General features: G+C 36.9%; 1 protein-coding gene across 1 annotated transcript; it reads right to left on the bottom strand.

The window, feature by feature from the left end:
* Nucleotides 1–2,900: 2,900 nt before the first annotated feature.
* LOC132043046 (ubiquitin-like domain-containing protein CIP73) lies at nt 2,901–21,727 on the bottom strand. Its single transcript, XM_059433534.1, has 16 exons — nt 21,471–21,727; nt 16,199–16,350; nt 15,772–15,889; nt 15,608–15,679; nt 15,041–15,159; nt 14,874–14,945; nt 10,628–10,771; nt 10,355–10,424; nt 10,084–10,259; nt 5,988–6,152; nt 5,812–5,883; nt 5,608–5,740; nt 5,125–5,517; nt 4,130–4,479; nt 3,870–3,950; nt 2,901–3,180 (listed from the first exon to the last, which is right to left on the bottom strand). The coding sequence occupies exons 2-16, from the start codon at nt 16,325–16,327 to the stop codon at nt 3,172–3,174; spliced, it is 2,103 nt and encodes a 700-aa protein (XP_059289517.1). The 5' UTR covers nt 16,328–16,350; nt 21,471–21,727; the 3' UTR covers nt 2,901–3,171.
* Between the last annotated feature and the right edge of the window lie 895 nt (nt 21,728–22,622).

Raw genomic sequence — 22,622 nt, 5'->3', positions numbered from 1 at the left:
CGATGTTATCATCATCATCCCGCGTCTGGGGCATCCCACGTCCGGGGTAACATCATAACCTGCCTACTGCAGCGGTGTGCACATCTACGTGCCTGCCCAGCCAACTATAGCGCGGCGCGGTGTGAAAAAATACGTACATATATATAAAGCATGCATGAGAGCCCAAATAAAAGCTATAACTCTATCGGAGTGACATAAGGTCGGTAAACCTTCTATTATCATTATGGAACTATCATCGTGAACATATCTCACCTTGAAAGAACAAAAATCATAAGATGAGATCAATAATCATAAGATAAGATCAATAATCAGGGGACAATTATCAATAATATTATAAGAATCTCAAGAACCATAAGCTTCTATCATTTCTACAAAAATAAGGACAGTATGGATATCATGTGAATGGGTTTGTATCAAAGGATCATGACGTAAGAAACAAAAGGGACAGCCTTAACATACCTTTTCGTCTCCTTAACTACTTAACGTTTTCCTCCCAAGTTCACAAATCTTCATTCAAGAGGATTCATACTAGAGTTAAGTCTTGAAGATACTCATAAGTTCAAACTAGAGTAATTAGTGAGCTAGCAGAATTTGGGCAGCACTTCCTCTATTTTATCTACTTCCACCAAATTCCCAGACAACTCCCAAACGACAATAACAACATCAACAATACCATAATCAAAAGATTTCATTCAAACTAAATTCAATTCAATCCCAAAACTTCTTTTCATAATCAATCTATAACAACTTCAACACAACCCCTTATACACTTGTATACGACACTTCTTTAACATCACTATTATCCCTCATAACAAGATTATGCTCAAAACATGCTAATCATTAGAGCTCAAGTTAATTCACAACCCAAACATCATCAATTTCATAGTTGGACATTTCCTTCAATTTCTTTTCTTCAAATCTTGACATAATTACCAAATAAACCCATGAGCATGAAACTAAGATGAAATCTTACCTCAAAATTCAAGTACACTTCAATTCCAAGGTTACTCGACCTTGCAAACATTCTCACCCAAGCATCTTCAAGAAGAGAAGACAAGTGTAAAGCTCACTTGGAAACCCTAAATACTTTGATCTTCACTTTGATCCTTTATTTTGGCTTGGAAATGTGTTGGAATATGTTTCGAAAAGTTTCTAGAGCTCTCTTGAACTTAGGAGTGTGTTTAAAATGACTAAAATTAAGAGAGGTCGTCGTACTTAAATTCTAAAAATTTCCACCGACTTAAATTATACAGGTCGTATAACTTGGCCGTATAATATCATACGGCCAACTTATTGGCCGTATAACATTAAACGGTCAGTATAACTTGGCCGTCTAATGCCACCATCATTTCTGCTTCTTTGTAAAATTTGATATCTTTTTATAATATTATACGGCCAACTTGCTGGCTGTATAATATTATACGGTCCGTATATTATGGCCGTATAATACCACCTGAATTTTCTGTTTCTCTGTTAAATTTTAATATCCCTAAATACGGTCCATATCTTAAAATACAGACCATATCTCACTTATACGACCCATATATCATATCTTTGAAAACAACTTTTGACGAACCTTCCCACTTTGATTCACTTATTCTCCAACCCTTCCGTAACTCACCCAACATGAATTTAAGCACATATAAACACAAGTTAAGCATGTCCAGCCTCATATATCCTTGTAACAAATCCCGGTGTCCAAAACTAAGACACCAACGTACTACGAATCTCGATGCACAAAACTACAAGGTGTAACCCCCCTCCCCCCCCCGCCCGGGGAGGCAAACTAAGCCTACCGAGGTGATGAGGCACCTCAAGCTTCCTACACGGACACAGCCCACAACGGTGGTATGGCGCTTGACAAATCGTTACCTTAGCCCCATGCGTGCAACGCCTAGAACTCACAATACGACACCAAAGCACCATTGTTTCCCATCAACAACAAATTGATCACCATGAACAATGCCACCACTAGAGTACTACAAGCACTTAATGAGTCGTCGTCGACGTGGTTTGGCAGACACCAATAACGTAGCACAGATTTGTCGTGCATGCTACCAAGTGCCCGCACTACACTCTGACGCCAATGTCAACTAGCTATAGTCCCCTCGAAGTGCCTTCAACACCTCCATCTCCCTTATAAAACCGTTTCAATTTATGTGAACCTATTTCCTTGTTTATCCATGCCAAAAAGAATGATCACTTTCTATATTTGAAAACAATTTACCTTTATGCAATAATTTATATCTACACAATATTTGTGACTCATTTAACACCACAAGTTTAAAAGTCTTCTCTTCTTTCTTAAACTCCGTGACCAGTCAAATAGGTTGACATAAATTGAAACGGAGGGAGCATATAATATCAAATCAAATTTTGCATGCTCCAACAGCCTCCCCACGCCAAAACCCCCACCACAAACCAAAATCTTGTTTTCTCCTTAGAGTCTGATGAATTATAGGGTCCTAACCTTCCCAAAGTGATACGTATGTGTTATTTCTTGGCAGTCTCATAGACAGTCTAACCGCTTTGTACTTGTCCAAACCTTGCTAAAGTGGTGTTGGATAGGAGAACGATTCAGAAAGCTAACAAAGCAGTACTTCAATTTTTAGTTCAGTAGGAACAACTATCAATGGACCAAGCTCCATGGAAGGATGTCAAGGCATTAAAAGTGAGACTTTCATCATCCTTCCTCGAGTATAAGAATGTTTTTAGGTGGTTGTACTGAAGGTTGTTAATAAGTTTCACAATTGACAATCTAATCCCTAATTTTTTTAAGTGGAAAGTTTAGTTATTGCACATTTGGCCTAACTAAGGTCGTTCCATTTTCAATCCTATTTTTATCTACGTACGAGTCGGTAATATGTCGAGGAGCAGCTCCATTTTTGAAGGATCATGAATGAGAATTGTGAAGTTGCTTCAGATTTATTTCTTCTTAGCTCAATATTAGCTGCATTTCCTTTTGCCATCTCGATTTACAACATCAAATGAAAGGAGTAAGGTTCATTCTATAATCGGCACTGCCAAAACAACATTTCGATTTGTTTACAATCTAAACATCACCAAGAAAACCTCAAAGCATTGGATGAAACCAGCAATCTTGAAATCAGTCATGCTGCACCATAAAGTGGCCCCAAATCATTTGCTCGCTGAAACCAGGGAATCTAGAAGTCACTCCCCCTGCACCATTAAAGCAGATATTATACTCAAGACTGGTTGACATCCAAATCTAACATTACCTAGTAAAAGACAGTAGCAGTTAATATCAGTATCTCATAAAAGTCCATCAAACCCAAAGATGTTGCTCATATCGTGAGCTGGGGCGTCCAAGAAGTTTATAGGATAACCGATCCAATCACAGTAGAGTCGTCTAAAATCATCCGATTATAACAAAACTTTCGGATCCTATTTAGAACGGCTATTCCAATGGATCCATTTCAGGTCCAACCACCTTTCCATTTTATCCTACGGAGTTTTTCTAATAAATTAATTCAGCAATTCTTTGTTCTTCTAAAAATTTTCTTGACTTCTAATGAAGGAGAAGTAATTAAAGTAGTTGTTTTTCTATCACTGAAGACAGTCAGGTGAGGACATTAACCTGAAAGAAAGCTTTTTCCTATTTCAGCGTAATGTGAGTAGCAGTCAACAAGATGATAGTCTAGTCCGTTATATATGATTCCAAAAAATCCTAACTCGGTTCAGAAAAATGACTATATTATCCTTTTCTTACTCCCTCCCTGCCACTTCTCTTCCTTCCATCAACTTCTTTCTTTCTTTCTTTCTTTCTTTTTTTTTTTCATTTAATTTTATGAGGAATGCGTTTAGGGGCTTCTCTTTCCTGTTTGATGGGTAGGAAAAGGGGCAAATACCTTTTGACGTTTTGAACTCGGTGGCAATGGAGGATCACGGCGCCAATGTGAAGAACTTGCCTGCTCTGTGTTTTCTTGCGCCTGCACAAAAGCAAATGATGCTGAAAGATATAGTCCATTGTGGCAAGCTTTCAATTCAATAAGTGATGCGCATTGCAAAGCTATTAAGTCTCTTTCATATCAACCATGACGTCAAATTGTCTTCATGAAGGAAAATAAGAGGTCAAGAGTGTATATATATATATATATATATTATATACCTGTGTTTGACGATCATCAATTCCATCTTCATCCATATGTGATCGGTCACTAGGTAAATTAGTAGATGATGTTCCATTGGTTTCAGAAATAATTGGCATGATATGACGTAGAATATTTGACAGGAAAACCCCTTCATCCCCTGCAGCTGCTGTCTCCTGAGAATTACTATTGTTTTCAGCTGCCGCACCATCTCCACTAGCGAAATTTGTACTTACACCGTGATCATTAACATTCTCATGATGAACATTCTCACTAGAGAATAATGACCTCAGAAGTTGGTCAACTCTACTTCGGTCCTGAGCAGAGAACTCTTCACCATTTGATACTTCACTGAATGAGCTGAAGTTACCTGAAACCATTGTCGAATATCAAATGTAGATAGTTTTTGCATTAACTTATATACTCAAAAGGAAAATTAAAGCAATGTCAGAATAAGCAAAAAAAATTACGTTCAGAATAAGCAAATGACTGCCATAATAACCACATTGCATTATTACCTGTCTCTCTCTCTTAGAATTCAGAAATAAACAAAAACTCTACCAGATATGACCATAGACGCCAAAACTCCTTTTTATGAAATGGGAGCATACAAAGAATATTGATGCAACTGTATACGTCAAAGCCTCAGTTATTCTTAGTTCCTACAAAACCTGGAACTATCCATCACGAAAATGTTTCCTTCTAAGATGGAATATTGATACACTGGACAAGAAAGGACATCTATTGAACAATATTTACCAATGACCAATGAAAGTTAATGGAAATAAAGATTGATTTCATGACCAGTAACATATACAGCCACTTTATGATAACAAATGTTGGATATGTGCACACTTGTCAAGCACTAAGAGATCTACAGCAAGTCCACAAAACCTGCGAAAAGTTCAACCATAGTTTACCTTATAACATTTAGCACCATATTCAAGGCCAAAACACTGCAAGTGCTTGATAGATAAACCAACAGGAAGTAATAATTGCAAAATTTCTCGGTTACCTTCAACACTAGGGAGTCCAATGTTTTGCTGCTGCCCTGCAGAATCAGGATTAGCCTGGTCTCGAGTCTCAACACCATGTAAACTATTTTGATCAGATGCTTGAGTAGAATTCCCAGAACTGACATGTTGCACTCTAGCTAAGACTGGATAAAATATTCCCATGGGACTTCGAGACGAATCAGAAGTTGAACGCCCAACAGAAGTGGGAACTGCAGCAACTACAGTCCTAATAGGAACTACCCGCACTGCTGACTCCCCAGCAGAAGAGCTTCTAGTGCCTCCCGTGTTCTGCTGATCAGAACTTCCAACATTAGAAGCTGTTTGAGCAGCTTGCCCTGGTTGCTGTGAACCAGTAGGCTCTCTTCGATTCGGATTTGAAGCCGTAAATGAACCTAATGGTACCGGTGAGTGAGTAACAAGAGATAAACATGCAGTCTTTGTAACTAGCAACAGCATAATAAACGCAAACAAGAAAAAATAACCTGTTCGTATTCTGATGTCAATATTCCTTGGAATGAAGCCAGAACTAGCAGATCCCCCAGAAAAGCCACTGCTATTTTGTACAGTTCCAACAGGAACAGCCCCAAAGCTTGTACCCGGCTGAAAAGGTAGTGGCTACACAAACAGGTATCAAGCATCCACACAATCGGCTGCATAATAAAGTATACATGTGACAAGAAAATAACCTGAACCATTATAGGATTGGGGCCAGCAGTGGACACAAAGACAGCGGGTCCGGCATTCACCACAGCATCATCCTAAGGTTGTTTATCCCTTGTCAGTACTTTTTACAGAGAAAACAACAAATACGGGATGTAATCACAGAAAGGGCAATATCACCCTCTTGAAAGAGAAAACATACTGGTGTTTCGCCCATTCGCAATGTCATTGTCGTCCGACCAAGTTCAAGTAGCATAGCACCTATGTTCCGGAAAAGACCTCCTGTTCTTAAAGCATATGATTGAATTCTCATTCTCTCTGTTGGATCTGTCACATTTTCTTGATTCTCTAGCAATGTCGACAATTGCTGCACCAAAGGGCAGAAATGAGAAACACGAAAATCAATTGGTGCACGGGACAAAAATATTGTTTTAGTGCTGAATAATACCCCTCCAACTGGAACAGTCTAAACATAAAGACAAACTCAAAAGATATTCTACAAAATGTCATACTGACATTAAATGTTTAGCAACACGTTCAGACATATAAGGCTATAGAACGTTCAAATCTTGGTAGACCAATCAGCATACCTGAAGCTCGATAGGGCGGGATGAAGAGATTATCAGCTAGTAGTTCTTCCACATAAAATGACTAACTTAAAAAAGTAAACCTAGAACCAATTTTGATGCTTCTATTACAGGTATAGAAATTTCTATGACGAATTTCATTTACATATCAAACTACACCAAGTGTTCATAATGTGGTAACATGTTTTGTTTTAATAAAAGAAAAGTAAAAAAGAAAAGATAACAATTTGTGCTTTAACATTAAAAATAATTTGAATGAGGTAAACAAAGTCGACATTCAAATACACCGTCCTCAAATAAAGAAAGCCATAAGGCAAACTACTGACCAAACCACATATTCGTAAGTTCCATAGAGTCCCAGATAAATTTATTATTACTGTTTTCCTTATTCCTGTATGATTGGTCAAATGTAGTACTATTACAAGCAAAAAGGAAGGTTATACTATTGCAAACTTTCAACCCAATCAAGTTGATGAAAAGAATCTCATTATATTTCATCTGATTTTGTAATTCACATCAAAGTTTTATCAAGTTCCCTAACTTCTATGTTTTTTCTTGTCTATCATGCAGTTGAATCTAATTTGAGACCAGATGTCACTTTGATCTACGAAATAACAAGCAGAGCATACTCATTCAATTATTTACCGCTTTTCCCATCAAAACTTGCCAAATTTTTTCTGTGCATGAATAAATAACAGTGTTTTAAAAGGCGTGGGCTTAAGACGAGGCATTTTACATATGCCTCAGCGGAGGGTAAGCCCAAGGCACGGGGCGTAAGCCCCATGGATATTTATTTTTTAATATTTTATAAATTAATAAAATAAACATATAATTAAAAAATACATTAAAATTATAGAAAAATAATATATATATATATATATATATATATATATATATATATATACACATACATATTAAATATATACACACACATATATAACATGCTAACATCTGCACGAACCATTAAAAAAATCTTGAAAAAGTGAATGACGTAAAGATGCATTCCACCAATAACATGAACATGATGAAACATAATTAGAATTGTAAAAATGATAACTCTTTCCAAATAATTCAAAATAAAAATTACAGTAATATATAGTTATTATTTTTTGTTGAGAAAGAAATATAAAGTTATTATTTTAAAACCTAAAACTAGATAACTAATTAATACTCATTATAATGCAAATAGCCAAAATAGAGTCTTCAAAATATCTAAACCAGAGCAATACCAAAAAAATTCTAAAACTAAAAACTATCTTGAAAAAGATAAATTGAAGAATGCTAAAAAGATTTTGAAGAAATTAATGCATAAAGAAGGAAAACGCAAGCATGGAAGTATAGTAAGAATTGGAAGACAAAACTCTTTGCTTTGTAGTTTGCACTTTGCATACAAAGGTCTAACATGTATCTGTTACTCCGTAAAATACAAATAAAAGATTATGAAATTAGGATAAACAATTAGAGTTTTTTTTTGACTTTTTTGAGATTTTTAGTTTGAGAATTTACTATGAGCATTTGAATATTTAACTTTTTATTAAAAAAAGATTTATTAAGCAATTTGGCTCAGATTTGAAAAAGTTCTCGGGGCTTACGCCGCAAATGAACGCCCAAAATGTTGGGGGCTACACCTACGCCAACGCCCGGAAGGTTGGGGCATACACCCCATGATACTTACGTCCCCGCACGTACGCCTCGGGGCGTTTTTGGTACGCCTCGGCCTGAGGCTAGCCCCGGGGCTCGCCCCAAAAACACCTTTTAAATACTGGTAAATAAAACTGCATATCCAATCACACCAAATGAATTATTAATTGAGACACTCTACACCAATAAGTTTCTCGAACTTGTACTTCTTTACTCATTTGAGGAACACTTTCATGCACCACTGGCAGCTGCTGCAAAAAAGCTCCAGAGAAAAGGAAGCTGATGGTTTATTTTTGAGTTAATGGCTAATACCCCCTCAGCCTATCACATTTTTGCAAGTTTATTTAAACTATTGGATGTTTTTGTTACCTCGCTGAACTATAACTTTTCATGGTTAAAAACCCCTGACTCAATATTTGTTGGCACGTGTGTTTCACGCTTCTAAAACACTTTCAAAATGTGCCAAGTGGCACAACATGTGTCATCTGAACTTAATACTTAAAACCCTCTAAACTATCACTGTTTTTGAGTTTCATACTTAAACCATCAGATGTTTCAGCTACTCCCCTCCCCCAAACATAGGTTTTGGAGGTTAAAAAGACCCCGAAGAATATTGCCCAATCGCATCCATACGGAATTATATTTTTATTTTATTTTGAATAGGTAACCATACATATGGCATTATTTTTTCAACCCAAAATAACATTGTCAAAATTAATACAAAAAAAATAAACTAGTTAAACATAAAAATCAAATAGAAGAGCCAAAAACGAAAAATAGAAAGGGATTAGTCGTTGGTTTTGCCGTAAAGGTTGAAGAATACTGGTTTTTTTTAATTATATTCTCTCTTTCTGTTAAAATTAGGATTGTCAAAAAAATAGGACTTTTATGTTTTGGGGGCTCTTCCTTTCAAAGTAGTGTTTTCTTGGGTTTGATGTCGGCTGCTCACAACTAAAAATATTCATTTTATCCCCAACAAAGTGTTTGGTTTTCAAAGAAGATCGAATGAAATCAAGAAAACGGTGTTGAGGAAGTTGTTCTTTCAATATTATGGGAAAAACAAAAGAAGAAAGAGATAAACTAAAGAATAAAAAGAAAATAAAAAATAAAAAGAAAAAAAGAAACTAAAAACAATATTAATTTTCGGCCTAGTTAGCCGTTAAAAAAACTAACATGACCTCATTTTTCACCTCCACAAGCGCTTTAGAAAGTCATCACAAACTCTTTGTCATTTGTCCATTCGGGGGTTTTAATCTTCAAAAATTATAGTCCGGTAACAGAGACATCCGATAGTTTAAGTATGAAACTTGTAAAATACTAATAATTTGATGGCATATAATTCTTCAAGATAAGAGTTAAGCACCCCTCATTCAATTGGGTTCAAGAATCTATCCTTTCCCTGAGGCTAAAACTCCACCTATATATATAATATACTAACATATATATAAGATAACCGAGAAATTCGTGAGGACCAGTGGCACACATCCAAAACTCGAGGGATAATGGGCCCACACTTCTATCCGTCCCTACTTATACCAGGATTTTCTCTGCAACAGGGTTTAAACCCATGACATACGCCTAACCACACATCACATGTTGATCTCTTACCATCAGGAAACAAAGCATAGTTTAAGTATGAAACTTGCAATAACGTGATAGTCTAGGGGGTAACTCTTTATTTTTAGATAAAGAAGAAAACTGATAGCATATAATTCTTCAAGATAAAGAGTTAAGCACCCCTCACTCAGTTGGGTTCAAGAATCTATCCTTTCCCTGAGGCTAAAACTCAACCTATATATATAATATATGTACATTTCTATAAGATAACCGAGAAATTCGTGAGGGTCAGTGGCACACATCCGAAACTCGATGGATAATGGGCCCACCCTTCTACCCTTCCCTACTTAACTACCAGGATTTCCTCTGCAACAGGGTTCGAAACCATGACATACACCTAACCACACATCACGTGTTGATCTCTTACCTCTGACCAAAGCCCTGGAGTGGAAAGAAAAAACTCTGCCAGATATTAGCAGGTTTAAATAGAACTACTAAAAGTTCAAGCCATACCGACAAACACTCCGCAACTTGTTCCATGAATAATTGTCTCGTCAAAATGATCACTTCCGCCAACGATGCAGGTGTCGGAAATCCTCGCTGACCGATTGAACGGGCGATAGCATCTAAATCTGTTCTATCTGCTACATTTGCACTAGCAGCTTGTGTAGTCTCACTTTGTCCACTAACTGCCAACACCAAATTTCAGCTAATAAGAATAGCTCTTACCCTTCCCTCCTCCTGTGGGAGGCAAGTTGATGTAAAAGGAGAAAGGGACTTTTACCATTGGCTCTGAACTCTACCGTTAAATGGCTCAAGTACTGGGTCAAGGTTGTAAGAGAATCAGGAATAACCTGCAAGAACAAAACAAATACATAAATGTGGAAAGCAGAGGAAATGAAGTACAAAAACATATGAACAATGTTCTACCAACGAAAAGATACATGAGACGGTCAACATGTTGCATATATGTTGAATGAAGCATATATGTTGAATGAATACAGTTGCCCAAACCTGAAGGATAATTTAAAGTCGAAATAATTGATGCAAAATTTACCGGTGCTTGCAGAGCTTCCAGTGGGACATCCGTTGGACGTGCAGAAGCACTAGTAGTGAAACTGGATTGATCCCTTGTATCAGCTTGCTCAGTCTGTGATCTACTAGAACCTCTCATATTTCCCAGACTAGCCGGACCAAAACCCTGTAAAGAATACAGGATGCATGTTTACAAAGTTACAAATGATTATACCACGCCTCAGACTGAAACTCCTCCACCCCCATATATGGGATGTGTTTCGTTAACGTTAAGATCAGGAGAAAAGACCATAATGGAATAACTACTATGCCTTGGTGCCAAAGAAGTAGGGATTGGCTATATAGATCCTCTTTAACCATGTTCCCAGTTAAATTCATTTTGGGCCAACAGTTTAAAAAATAAAAAGTACTCGAACTTCTCTATATTTCTTACACAAGAATATCTAATAGGGACAAACTCTTAGAAAGCATAAGACCTAAAGTAAACGTATTAACATGACTAAAATAAATTCCCCACTAATTGGTATCGCCTATACAAATCTTTTTCTCCCATTGTGTCCCATCTTTTGTAAGCCAGCATTCACTCAAAGAGATTGTTCGTTTTTCGGGACCACTTCTTTCCATGTGATTTAAGTCTACCTCCTCCGTTTTTAATACCCACTCACCATAATTTCACACCTATTGACTGATGCATCGAAAGGTCAACATAGAACACGACCAAACCATCTCAAGCGACCATAATGGAACAACACGTAGGATTAATTAATGGTAGAAAACATTTGATAAGTTGAAGACACCAGCCATATAGATAAGTCATTTGTATTCACTATTATATTAGAATTAGCCCCAACATTGAACTCCACTTCTCATGATCTGTAGTAGTAGGTTCACTTACCTCTTAACTATTTCTAAGAGATCTCAACCCAAATTAGTATATTCCTCCTATTAGTTGATGCATATATATTTATACTTAGTGCCCGACATTAGAAAATATGTATTATGTACAATGTAAAGTATTGGATATAAATAAGGCTAAGCATAAGACAAATGTCTTTACAATCTTATTAATAATATTTTCCCATGTCTTTATGTCTCACATGGCCTCAGAGTTTACTAAGAAACATCCGAGACAGAAAAGACAGTCCCCATGCCTTCCTTTCCAGTGACTTTTCAGTTTTTTTTTTTTTTGTCACCTCTTTTTCAGTGAGTGTTGTGCGAAAACCAACACCACCATGAGCTACGGGACCCTCCAGTGACCATAACCCAACTAATCCCTTGACATCCAAAGCTCCATGCGCTAGTAACAGCCGGCGGCAACATCCAACCCTTATCTTTGGTTCTTAGACTCGTCGACCCTATCTATGTCTATGTTTCTATTATGGCGCAAGAACACGCTCATGCTTCAGCAGTAGAGAGAATTTTGAATTGCAAGGTACCATTACGAGCTCAATATGTACGAGTGTTATTCCGTGAAATAACTCGAATTTCCAAGTCTTATGATTTTGACCTGACCCATCCCATTTCCATCAATTTCCAACCACCTGATTTCATATCCAGCACATACAAGAACACTAGATTTTCCAGATTGTCCTACCAGATCAGAGTGCTTGAAAATATTTACTAATTGTTTGCTTAGAACTCTCTTCAATCCGATCTGACTTATTGCTTTTGGTTGAAAGAATATGGGAGACAGAAATTCAAGTCTTATGATTACTTCGGAACCCTTAATTGGATGTTGAAACTATTTGGTGTGGGCTTGCTGTGTTGAGTTGTTGTGCGAGCGTCACGGTGTCCAAGATCACTTAATCCAAAGGGCTATTGAGGTTAATGAGAAAGAAGGTTGGTGCTCAATTATGTACTCACTTGTGGAAATCTATTGATTCCAGAGAAATGTCTTTATTTTGTCCATTCCAGACATGTTGTTCAGTTTGGGAAAAGGCTCGAACTTCATACATTGTCAATTTACATGAATGCCAATAACCATTCTAATGGGCTACTCGGAACATATAAAACACAAATACTCTAAGCAAGTCTGTCAACATATATTTAGCACAACATAAATTCATGGAAATAAGTGAGTTGAGCTACCATAACTTTCCTTCTAAATTATAGAAAGCAAGAATATCTCCCGTTGCAGCCCTTAAATTTAAAGAATTACAGCAGTTAACTCCCTTAATATTAAGTTCTATTTAATGATAAGATCAATCTTATCCATCAGACCGACATTACCCTGGAAAAAGTTGAAAACAATAAGAAGGCATAGTTGGCACTTGAAAATAAAAGAAACTCCAGACATTTACATGAAATTTCAGTTGAAATTGACCTTTTCTAATATTTAATCTTTAGTTAAGGTAAAATAAAAGAATATGTAATTGACAGGATGTTCTTATCGATAGATCGGATGTTTGGAGATGGCGAGAGAGCCGAGTTGGCTTATTTACTGTTAAATCATTTTACAAAAGTTTATTAAGGAGAGATGAATGTATTTTCCCTCATCGTGCTATTTGGGTTCCCAGGGTTCCGAGGAAGGTATTTCTTTGCGTGGTTGGCAGCAAGGGGTGTGATATTGAGAGCAGAAAACCTGAGAAAGAAGATCAACTATGTTAGTTGGTGTTTCCTGTGCAAGAGTTCGGGTGAAGATGTGGATCGTCTCTTGTTGCATTGTCAAGTGGCTAACCGACTATGGTGAGTGGTTCTTAATTGGTTTGGGGTGTGATGGGTGATGCCGAGAACAGTGAAGGAGGCACTGCATAGTTGAGGTTACAGAAGGGGGAAGAGGAGTCCTAGTTGGAAGGTTGCCCCGCTAGCACTGTTGTGGGTTATTTGGAAAGAGAGACATAGGAGATAGGAGAGCGTTTGAAGGGGTGGAACTAGATATTGTAAAGTTGCAAAATAGTCTCTTTTTCTTCTAGTTTGCTTTTGGTGTAGCCATGAGACCCCTGTTCGTATAGAAGATTGGGTCTCCTTTTTTGAGTATCATGTTTTGAGGTAGGTTCTCTCTTTTTAGTATACAGCTTGTATACACGGTCTTTTCCCCCCAATTGTTAATAAAATTATTAACTTATCAAAAAAAGTTAAGGCATTAGCACATGAAACTTGTGACAACTAGTATGGGTGATGGAGGAAGAAACTATTAAAATAATAGTTGAAAAGTTACTTTGATTGAGAAACATCACATTAAAGATAAAAAGTATGAACATATACATGTATTAAAGTTATTAAGTTAGTGTTATCAAGCGCGAAAAGAGCAAAAAAGGTCTACTGGGGCTTCAAGCGCGCAGCCCAGATAAAGCGTGGGCTTCAATGAAAACGGCACAAATGAAGAAAAAATATAAACATATATGTTTAGTCCAAGACTAATGAGTATAAGCATGAATAACAAATATATGGAAAAAGAAATTGAAAAAACAATAACAATGAAGTAAAATATTAACTGAAGCGCCTTGATGACGACACTGAAGCGCACATTAAGCGAGGCGAAGTGCTCAACATGTTTTGAGCCTCGCTTCAGGGCCTAAGCGCGGATTTGACAACATTGATTAAAGTTTGAATATATACAAAATTTAATTTTACTCTCAGGCTATGAAAGTTGTACAGAACAATATATTAGTGGAATGGTTTCAAATGGAAATAGTGTTGCACAAATCGAGATAAAGAGAATATTATATTAAGGTAATTCTCTTAAATAACTTAAAATCAGAGCAAGATGTATCTGTTGTGAGGTCAAAGCTTGTCTATTTTTCTTCTTTACTTTTATCAGAATTCTCCTCCTAGGTTACACGCATGTTCCAGATACTAGAATTTGGATCTCAAAAAAATTGCCAAGGTTTTATTGACTTTCATGTACCACAAAATAGCAGTGTTTTCCCATTAAACTGCACTGGTGCACCCAAATCTCATGTTCTCCTTTCTTTACTGTGCTCATCATCTTCATTAATTTAATAATCCATAATACTAATTCTCAGCTCTACATATGAACTGTGAATTCCAATAGTCCTCTACTGTATCCACATTAATCACATATGATGTTAAGTCAAATTATGTATTGGACAGATCACTTATAGGAATTCTTGAGTCAGACCACGCTCATAATGTGCATGAAATGAATGTGGATACACATCTCTGCATACCACAGACCTCGGAGGGGGACAGACCCAGTGACATGCTATCCATGAGATAACTGTAAAACCACCTTCTTCAATCATCCACAGAAAAGGGAAAAGGCCAAACGTCAGCATAGGATCACAAGTGAAGCCTTTGATACTTACATTGAGATCAATCCCCTCATTGCCACTGCCAGCGCTTGAAATTCCAAAAGATCCAAGCACAGCTGTTACAATCTTAAAATATGAAACAGAAAAAATGAGTTTCTCTCCTAAAATGTGACAGCAAATTGTTAACATCATGAAAAGGAGGAAAGAATGATAATGCCTACGCGATTCAGATCAGGGAAAATTCCATCTCCATGTTCAGACGAGCTGTAGGTTCCAACTACTACACCAGGACTCACTCGGTTTCCTTGACTGTACCCAGCACTTGATGCAGAAGCAGTTGCTGCAATGTTAAACTTGATGGTTATAAAGAACTCACGACATGACAAGAATCCATATAAAGTTTCAAGACATGACAGAATCCATATAAAGTTTCAAGACATGACAGAATCCATATAAAGCATTCATCATGGTATCATCTTGTTTACTTTTTCTGGTGCCGTCCAACTTCGACCCAAAGGACTTTAAAAAAAATGGTACGGCCAAGATTTCTCTGAGTTCATTCATTTTGCTTTTACTGTTTTACATCCATTAATAATCAAGTTTCCCAAAGCTTTCTAACTTCCAAAGTTGAAGAATTATAAGATAAATCAAGACAACAAGAATGAATAAATCAAGACAACAAGAATGAAGTCTGACATAATAGAAGTTCATATGACTCTTTCTGGAGCTATAGCTCTTCGTGTCTATTTTCAAATGGAATTCAATAGTTTGTTCAAAGCATAACAAACCTTGGGGATCAGGGGTACTCTCTGATGAAGGTTGCCTCACAACCAGATGCAAAGTGTGACCGTCTTCCACATCTATTTGCGAATCCGTGAAGGAACTCAAGTTCCTAAATTGTATATTAGGTGCATGCTATGTTCCTAAAACATCATGAAAGTCAAAAGGATACGGTACGCAGAAAGCAGCTGGTCATCCTTCAACACTTTTCCACGGCATATAAGCCGTTGTTGTTCTGTCAAGACACCAGTAACTGTGGCAATTTGTTCCTTCAATGCAGGAACCGGCATCTGTAATGGAATTGGCAAAAGGTATTAGAATGAGTGTCTCAGAATATTCTAAAAGTGAAACAGATGATACTACAGTCAACTTTTAAATTTTGTATTCAATAGCACTGTCCAGTTTTCCAACAAGAATGCACATTTGCAACTCTCAAAGATACTGAAAACTGGTGCATATGGAGCCACATTTACTTGAAGAAATATATAGAGAAATTACAAATAGAACAACTGCCCTTTATGTTGTATTTCTTCCCCTGTTTGATAGGTAGCATAGCCCTTTTTCTTAAGGAACTGAACATAAAAGCAAAAGATGTTTACACATTTATCCACTCGCAATGTATATGTCTGTGAGTCCAACGTCTTTATCTTTATCTCAACTGTGGTCTCAGGACATTCAGCATCACCACTTCCACAAATCTTCACATCTTCAGCACCGTTGCCCACCATCTTCTCCAGGTTTCTTTTGACCCCTGATGCACATATACAATCAAATTACAAAACAAATGTGAAAATAAGGTGAAAAATCTGCAGTAGATAAAAATACAGAAGAACTATATGTGACAGTAATACTGCAAAAAAAGATAAGAGTTTGCAATAATTATCCATTAAATCGGTCCATCTCAAGGCGGGTAGAACCCTATTTCATTGTAAACTAGAAGAAGGAAGGGAAAGTGAAGAAATTGTCTCTTCCATTTTTTGGTTTGTTAAATCAAGTATGGAAAGAAAAATAGAAGAGAAAACAGTCCTCTTTCATTGTGTCCCACCTTATCTTTTACTATTTTGGCAAAGAAACTGGAAAAAGTTTGTGAATTAAGCAGCCGGATGGAGCAAAATTCCCTATTGGGTTGTTTGAAGGAAATTTGATATAGCAATCGCAAAATCCAATCATCTATGGCGGTTGGCCTCAAAATCACTATCCGGAGACAAAATCCGGCCAGATCTGAGCTACAGAGGGGGTCATTGGATTCTGGCATTTTGTCGGTGATGTGGCATTGACAAAGCGGAGAAGAAAGGAGATGGGGCGGGTTGTGGTGGTGTTGAAGGTTTTACGTTTGTCACCAGATTTAATTTGGAAAAAGAATGTCACGGAGGCCCCACGTATGAAAAATGAAGGTGGGACATGGGGATTTAAACGAGTAGGCTAAATATGGCCTCTTTTAGAGTACAGGGGCAAATATGACGCTAAAGTTGGATGGTAAGGGCAAATATGTTGAAAAGGTATAACAAAGTGTACATATAGCTTATTTGTGAGAGTACAAGAGCAAATCTAACCCTTTTATCTAGATTCTTTATATATTCTTCCCAGTTCAAGTAAATTTCATTCCAACACTGGTAGCAAGTAACTTCCCAGTAGAACTGCAGTTTCCTTAAAACTCATGCTTATCCCTACCCAATCTCAATGTAAATGTAACCAAAACATTTAAGTCTTAATCCCAATCAATTGGTATCACTATAAAAGATCAATTGCTTCTACTGTGTTACAATCAAACCCCTCATTCTGAGTATTAACGTCCAAACTAATTTTTTGAGACTTTCTGCAAGTTGATTTTACCATTTCGGACGTGTTGGGGGGGTTCGGTTTGAGACCCAAGAGCTCGGCCGCTCGGGTGACGTTTTGGACCATTTGGACCAAAACTGCAGATTCAGATTTTTACTCCCGTACTAGGAGCGGGAAAAAGCTATTTTGGAACAGTAGCTTTCCCGGATACCAGGTATTTTGAGACTTCAACCTCTAAATGAGATTTTCCTAGAAAAGCATGTTTAAGTAAAGTCAAGTGACTACTATAAGTGCGGGGTGACTATGTATACAAGGAGATGAGTGTATACATATACACCGAGTGTATATTCGAGTTATGAAAATTGCTAATATGTATGCATTGTGTATTATCTAATACACACCTATGATATGAGTTTATATGCATTCTCGTGTGTTTTGTTTAGATATAAAGAGATTATAATTTATATGTCAAGTGGAGAAGTTAAGGCAGAAAATGTTCTTTTTGGATGGGAAAAGGCAATCTGAGGAGGGCACGCAAAAAGGGGAAGGCAAATTAGTGATGTATGGGAGAAGCAATAGGTGTATGGTATGGGAATGGGAAGGGAGGTGCAATGGGGTATAAAGGGGGGGAGGGGGGTATAAGTGGTGCATGGGAGAAGGAATACGTCCATCTCATCTAGACCAACTTCCCTGGTTTCTTCCTCTAACTCTTTTGGAATTTAAATTCCTTCCTCGTGTTTTTAGGCTAATTGTCCATGAACATGTGTTTTGACAAGTGGCTTGGCAAAATCCCTAGTATATTGTTGGCAGTTTCTTTTAGGCATCTTTTCTGATCATACGTTGGTGAGAAATTTCATATTTCTCTTTGCCTTTGGACTTCTCAACTCTTAAATTTAAGTTTAAAAGCCCTTTTTAAGGATTCGAGACTTTATACAAGTCAATATAACCATTTGGCACTTATTTGAGGGGATGGACAGAGCAGATCTTATATTTTTCTTTGGTTCATTGATAGTGCTCCGCGGTCGTTGCTATCACGGAGGGTAAGGGACTTGGTCAACACGATTGCGAGGGGAAGGGTCGCGTTCACACAGGAGACCCGCGATACCGCTCTTTGCTACTGCGAGACCTCCTATCGCAATCGCATAGGACTTGGTAGTGGTACAAAAGCTGATTTTCGAATTTTTATTTCATTCTAACACATCTTTTTGGGATTTTAAGCTTGGCCAGGTGCAATTTCTGGGGAGAAATTCATCATCTGAGTTGGGCTAAGTAATATAAACTCAATTTAGTTATATATCATGACTACCCATTAGATTTTGCAAGTGTGAAATTGAGGGACTTTACCCGAAGTTCAAGAATGTGTATTTTGAGGTTTTGAAGGTTGATTTGAACTCGAACTCAAAATCTAAGCATAGATTTGGAATCCTTAGTTAATGGACAACCCGATTATGAAATTTAACTCATGATTTGACCATAGGTCTCAGGGTAGACTTTTTGAGGATAGACTTTGTTGACTTTGACCTAGACAACGTATCAAAATTATAGGAATTGATTCCTTAGCTTCGTTTGACGTTGTTGAGTATTCTTTTGGCCAATTTTGAGCTGTTTGGACATGTTTGGGCGCGGAAAGGCGGTCGTGAGAGGTTAAAGCTCACTTGATTCGAGGTAAGTTAATACTTTGACCTCAATAGGGAAATTTTCCCGAACCTTATGTGTTGAACGTACTTTGTAATATGGGAAATAGCGTATATATCATGTGACGAGCATATATGCGACTATCGTATATTGGAAGGGGTTTACTTGAATTGCTTAAATGTGGCGGGGGCGCGGGGCTTCCCATAAAAGTGTTTTGATGAGTTGAGCATAATATTTATGCCTTGTTGATGAATTTGGGCTGGTTATAGACTAGAAAAGCATGAATTACCTCTGTATCTGTTGAAATTCATGACTAAAAGCATGACTTCTCATTGTCATAACTCATATGTCCAGACTGGAATGACTCTGTTAACTGCCACTCTCTTAGTAGTTGAAGGGATTTTGCATGAAGGAAATAGAAAGTGAAGTCACTGGAAAATCTTTTTTTTTTTTTTTTTTTAAATAACTGAATCTTTAGCTTCCATTTAAGATTGAAGTGAAGAAGAAATTATACTCATGGTAACACAAATAACAAACTTAACTTTTGCTCAACTCAGCTGCTCTACGTTTTTTCATACAGATCACAATTAACAACTGCCCGGACTTTATTACATTGACAGTTGACCAATACAAAGCAACCTTCAACTTCAACGTATGACTTGCATCGATTCAACTAAACCCAACTTCCTTACACAGGCCTTACGCAAACACGAATGCCATTAATATGAAGTAAGAAACTAAAAAACCGAAACCTTAAAGAGCGTAAACTCCTTGTCACCAAAGTATTAACACCGCATAAAAATATGAAACCTCAAGAAACTCAAATTCCAAAAGCTAATTCAATTCTTCATTATCAATTCATCATGTTCTAGCCCAGATCAGATCACACATAAACATCAGTCAGGAAAAGGGAGATCAGAAAAATGCATAACAGATGATTTTTTTTATAAGCAAATAATAGATGATTAAGCCGAGAGAAAGAGAAGAGACACAAATGGACCTTAGCAATATATTCCATGGAGTAATCTTTCTATAGGTTACCATAATAATCAGTACATCAGTGATCATACTACAATTTCTTAATCAAACATAATCAGATGTGTTTATCTACGAGTTGTGATATTCAAGATGGTAGGAAAAATAGACTATAGAACAATCTTCATCGGAGATAGGAGTACTTAAATACCGATGACTCATACTTGCTACCACCAGGAGTATTAAATGGTTAGACATCATATGAACTGAATAACATCAGTGCGTACTCTACAGCATGGAAAAGGTTCCAGATAGCAAGGATGCTAACACCTTTTCTTTCATCAAGTTCAATTTCCTAATGACATTGATCTCCAACACCTTCTTTCAAGTTGAAGAGTAGCTAATGAACAGCAAAGAAAAGGTCTACCAATCACCGCCAATAGGATACGAATGCACCAATAGAAACAAGATTGAATATCAATGAGCACCCTCTAAGCTTCAGACAACTTGGTGAAGAAGAGGTAACTTGACCTAACATTGTCACTCCATTCCAACATGAACTCATCAAGGATCATTCTAATTAATGAAAACCAAATGAATCCACTGAAAGACTTAGAGCTCGGGCGACTGAAACTTTTCTTCTTTTGGCACATAAGCACTACATGATTTTCCACCTTGTTTGTCGTTTAATCAAAATTTCTCATTCAAGATTCATTTTCAACCACAAAATTTTGCCACCTAAGACCAAGATAGCTTTTTCTTGGTCGTCTTGTACCTTAATTACAATACCCCTTTTCTTTCTTCGCTTGTTATTCTTCATTTTTCAGTTTTCACTCCAGATGGAGCAAAATGACTATAGATAATTCATATAGCCGACCCAATTTAGTTTGCAATTGAGGATAAGTAATGTTGTTTTTGTTCCGCAATAACCAAAGAGGATAACAAATTGAATACATTGCTCTGTCCATAGAAAGTGTCAAATGAACAGTGAAATCCTACAAAGATCTTATTGTTTAATTGGTTATTCCGAAACTCATCGCCAAGTGGCCATGAAATCAACCAACGAAAACATCTTGTATTCTCTAAGGGAAAAAAACAATCTTACTCCAAGAAGTTCATTCTCTCGGAAACAGCCTCTCTACCTCCTCGAGGTAGGGGTACGGTCTGCGTACATACTACCCTCCCAGACCCCACTTGTGGGATTACACTGGTATGCTGTTGTTGTTGTTACTCTAAGAAGTTCATTACGCTAAAAATCATGAATTACCAAATGTCTAAATAGGAGTCAAATTCTCAGACCCTAAACAGTAGAAGCAGCTCCTAGACATAGAAAGCAACAGAGAAAATTCTAACCTTCCCCAAAACTAGAAAAGCTTTTACGACTTTCTTGGTTTGATCAATCAAAAACAATAATCAGTAACCCTAAAGACGAAGGAGATATCATAGGAAAGATCAAAAGTAGCTGATTTAATAGAAACAAACCGGAAAGAGAGGTCGATCGAAAGCGTTTGTATCTACTGAGCGGACAGCAAAGAAAGGATGTCAAGCTGATGTCTCTCTCTCTCTCTCTCTCTACAGCGATAGCAAGTTGTTGTTGTTGCCGCTATATATGAGATTTGCCAGTGTGATTCTGGCCGTCGGATGCCAATACTTTGCTTACTTGTTTACTCCCTTTGGATGGTCATTTTGGAGATATCCATACTCCGTCCGCCCCTTAATTTGACTATACACATAGTTTAAGGAATAAAAAAATTGAATAAATTTTTAACTTATCAAAAGTAGATAGATACACTCTTTTTGAAATGGACCAAAACGGAGGAAGACTCTTGGATTGAAACAAAGGGAGTAATTAGCAAAAGAACAGCAATTTCTTTGTTTGGGAAATAGGAAAAAAATTAGAATGAGTAGAAAATAGAGGGATGGGAAATGAAAGAAAAATGAATTTCACTTGATTTGATTTGACTATTAAACATGAAGGAAAAGACCAGCCTCACAAATTACCTTTTTCTAGCTTTATTTATTAACGATTGAATTTACTCTGAGTCGATAATGGAATAATCCTTCGAGAGGTGTGCTCGGACTAGCCTAATATAGGGTGTGCACTCACGAACATCTATATCAGTTTAAATCGTTTCCCACATATTGTGAAGCAACGAAATAGAAAGCTTAAAAAATTTAGAGTGAGAATTCCATCAAGTCGAAGGTTAAACTCCAACATTCAAAGTTAGTAAGGTTTAGAAATAAAGGAAAATGAATAGTCACATAAAGGTAAAAGCCAATCACGTAGAACTGAGTCATTTAGTGAGCATTGTACAATTGAATTTGAAGTTGTAAGATGCATCCTTCTTCTCGGTTGTTGTTTATGCGTTGGGATTGGTGTTTACCACTAAAAATGGTTTTAGGATAATCAAATAAATTTGTTTAAAAAAGGGGTTAAAGGCAAGTAAATCGTAATCGATCTTAAACACTTTTTATAGTATTTGAACCGTGAATGATATGTAGATGCAAGAATAAGAATGGTTAGAAAGTAAATAGACAAATGTTAGAAGACATATTTATTTACACAAGCCTAGACTTCTTAATAAGAAAGTACAAGTGAAATGACCGGTCAACAGTGCAAACATCATATCAAAC

The sequence above is a fragment of the Lycium ferocissimum genome, unplaced genomic scaffold, assembly GCF_029784015.1.
Source record: "Lycium ferocissimum isolate CSIRO_LF1 unplaced genomic scaffold, AGI_CSIRO_Lferr_CH_V1 ctg2041, whole genome shotgun sequence".
Lineage (NCBI taxonomy): Eukaryota > Viridiplantae > Streptophyta > Magnoliopsida > Solanales > Solanaceae > Lycium > Lycium ferocissimum.
This window is presented reverse-complemented; position numbering and strand designations above follow the sequence as displayed.

What these genes read in the sequence shown, in the direction of transcription:
- LOC132043046 (XM_059433534.1), bottom strand. Translation starts at nt 16,327, where the DNA reads ATGGTGGGCAACGGTGCTGAAGATGTGAAGATTTGTGGAAGTGGTGAT. An exon ending in CATTGCGAGTGGATAAATGT is followed by an intron (nt 15,890 to 16,198) that starts GTAAACATCTTT and finishes ATTCCATTACAG; the next exon opens with ATGCCGGTTCCTGCATTGAA. An exon ending in TTGATGATCGTCAAACACAG is followed by an intron (nt 3,951 to 4,129) that starts GTATATAATATA and finishes GCTTTTGTGCAG; the next exon opens with GCGCAAGAAAACACAGAGCA.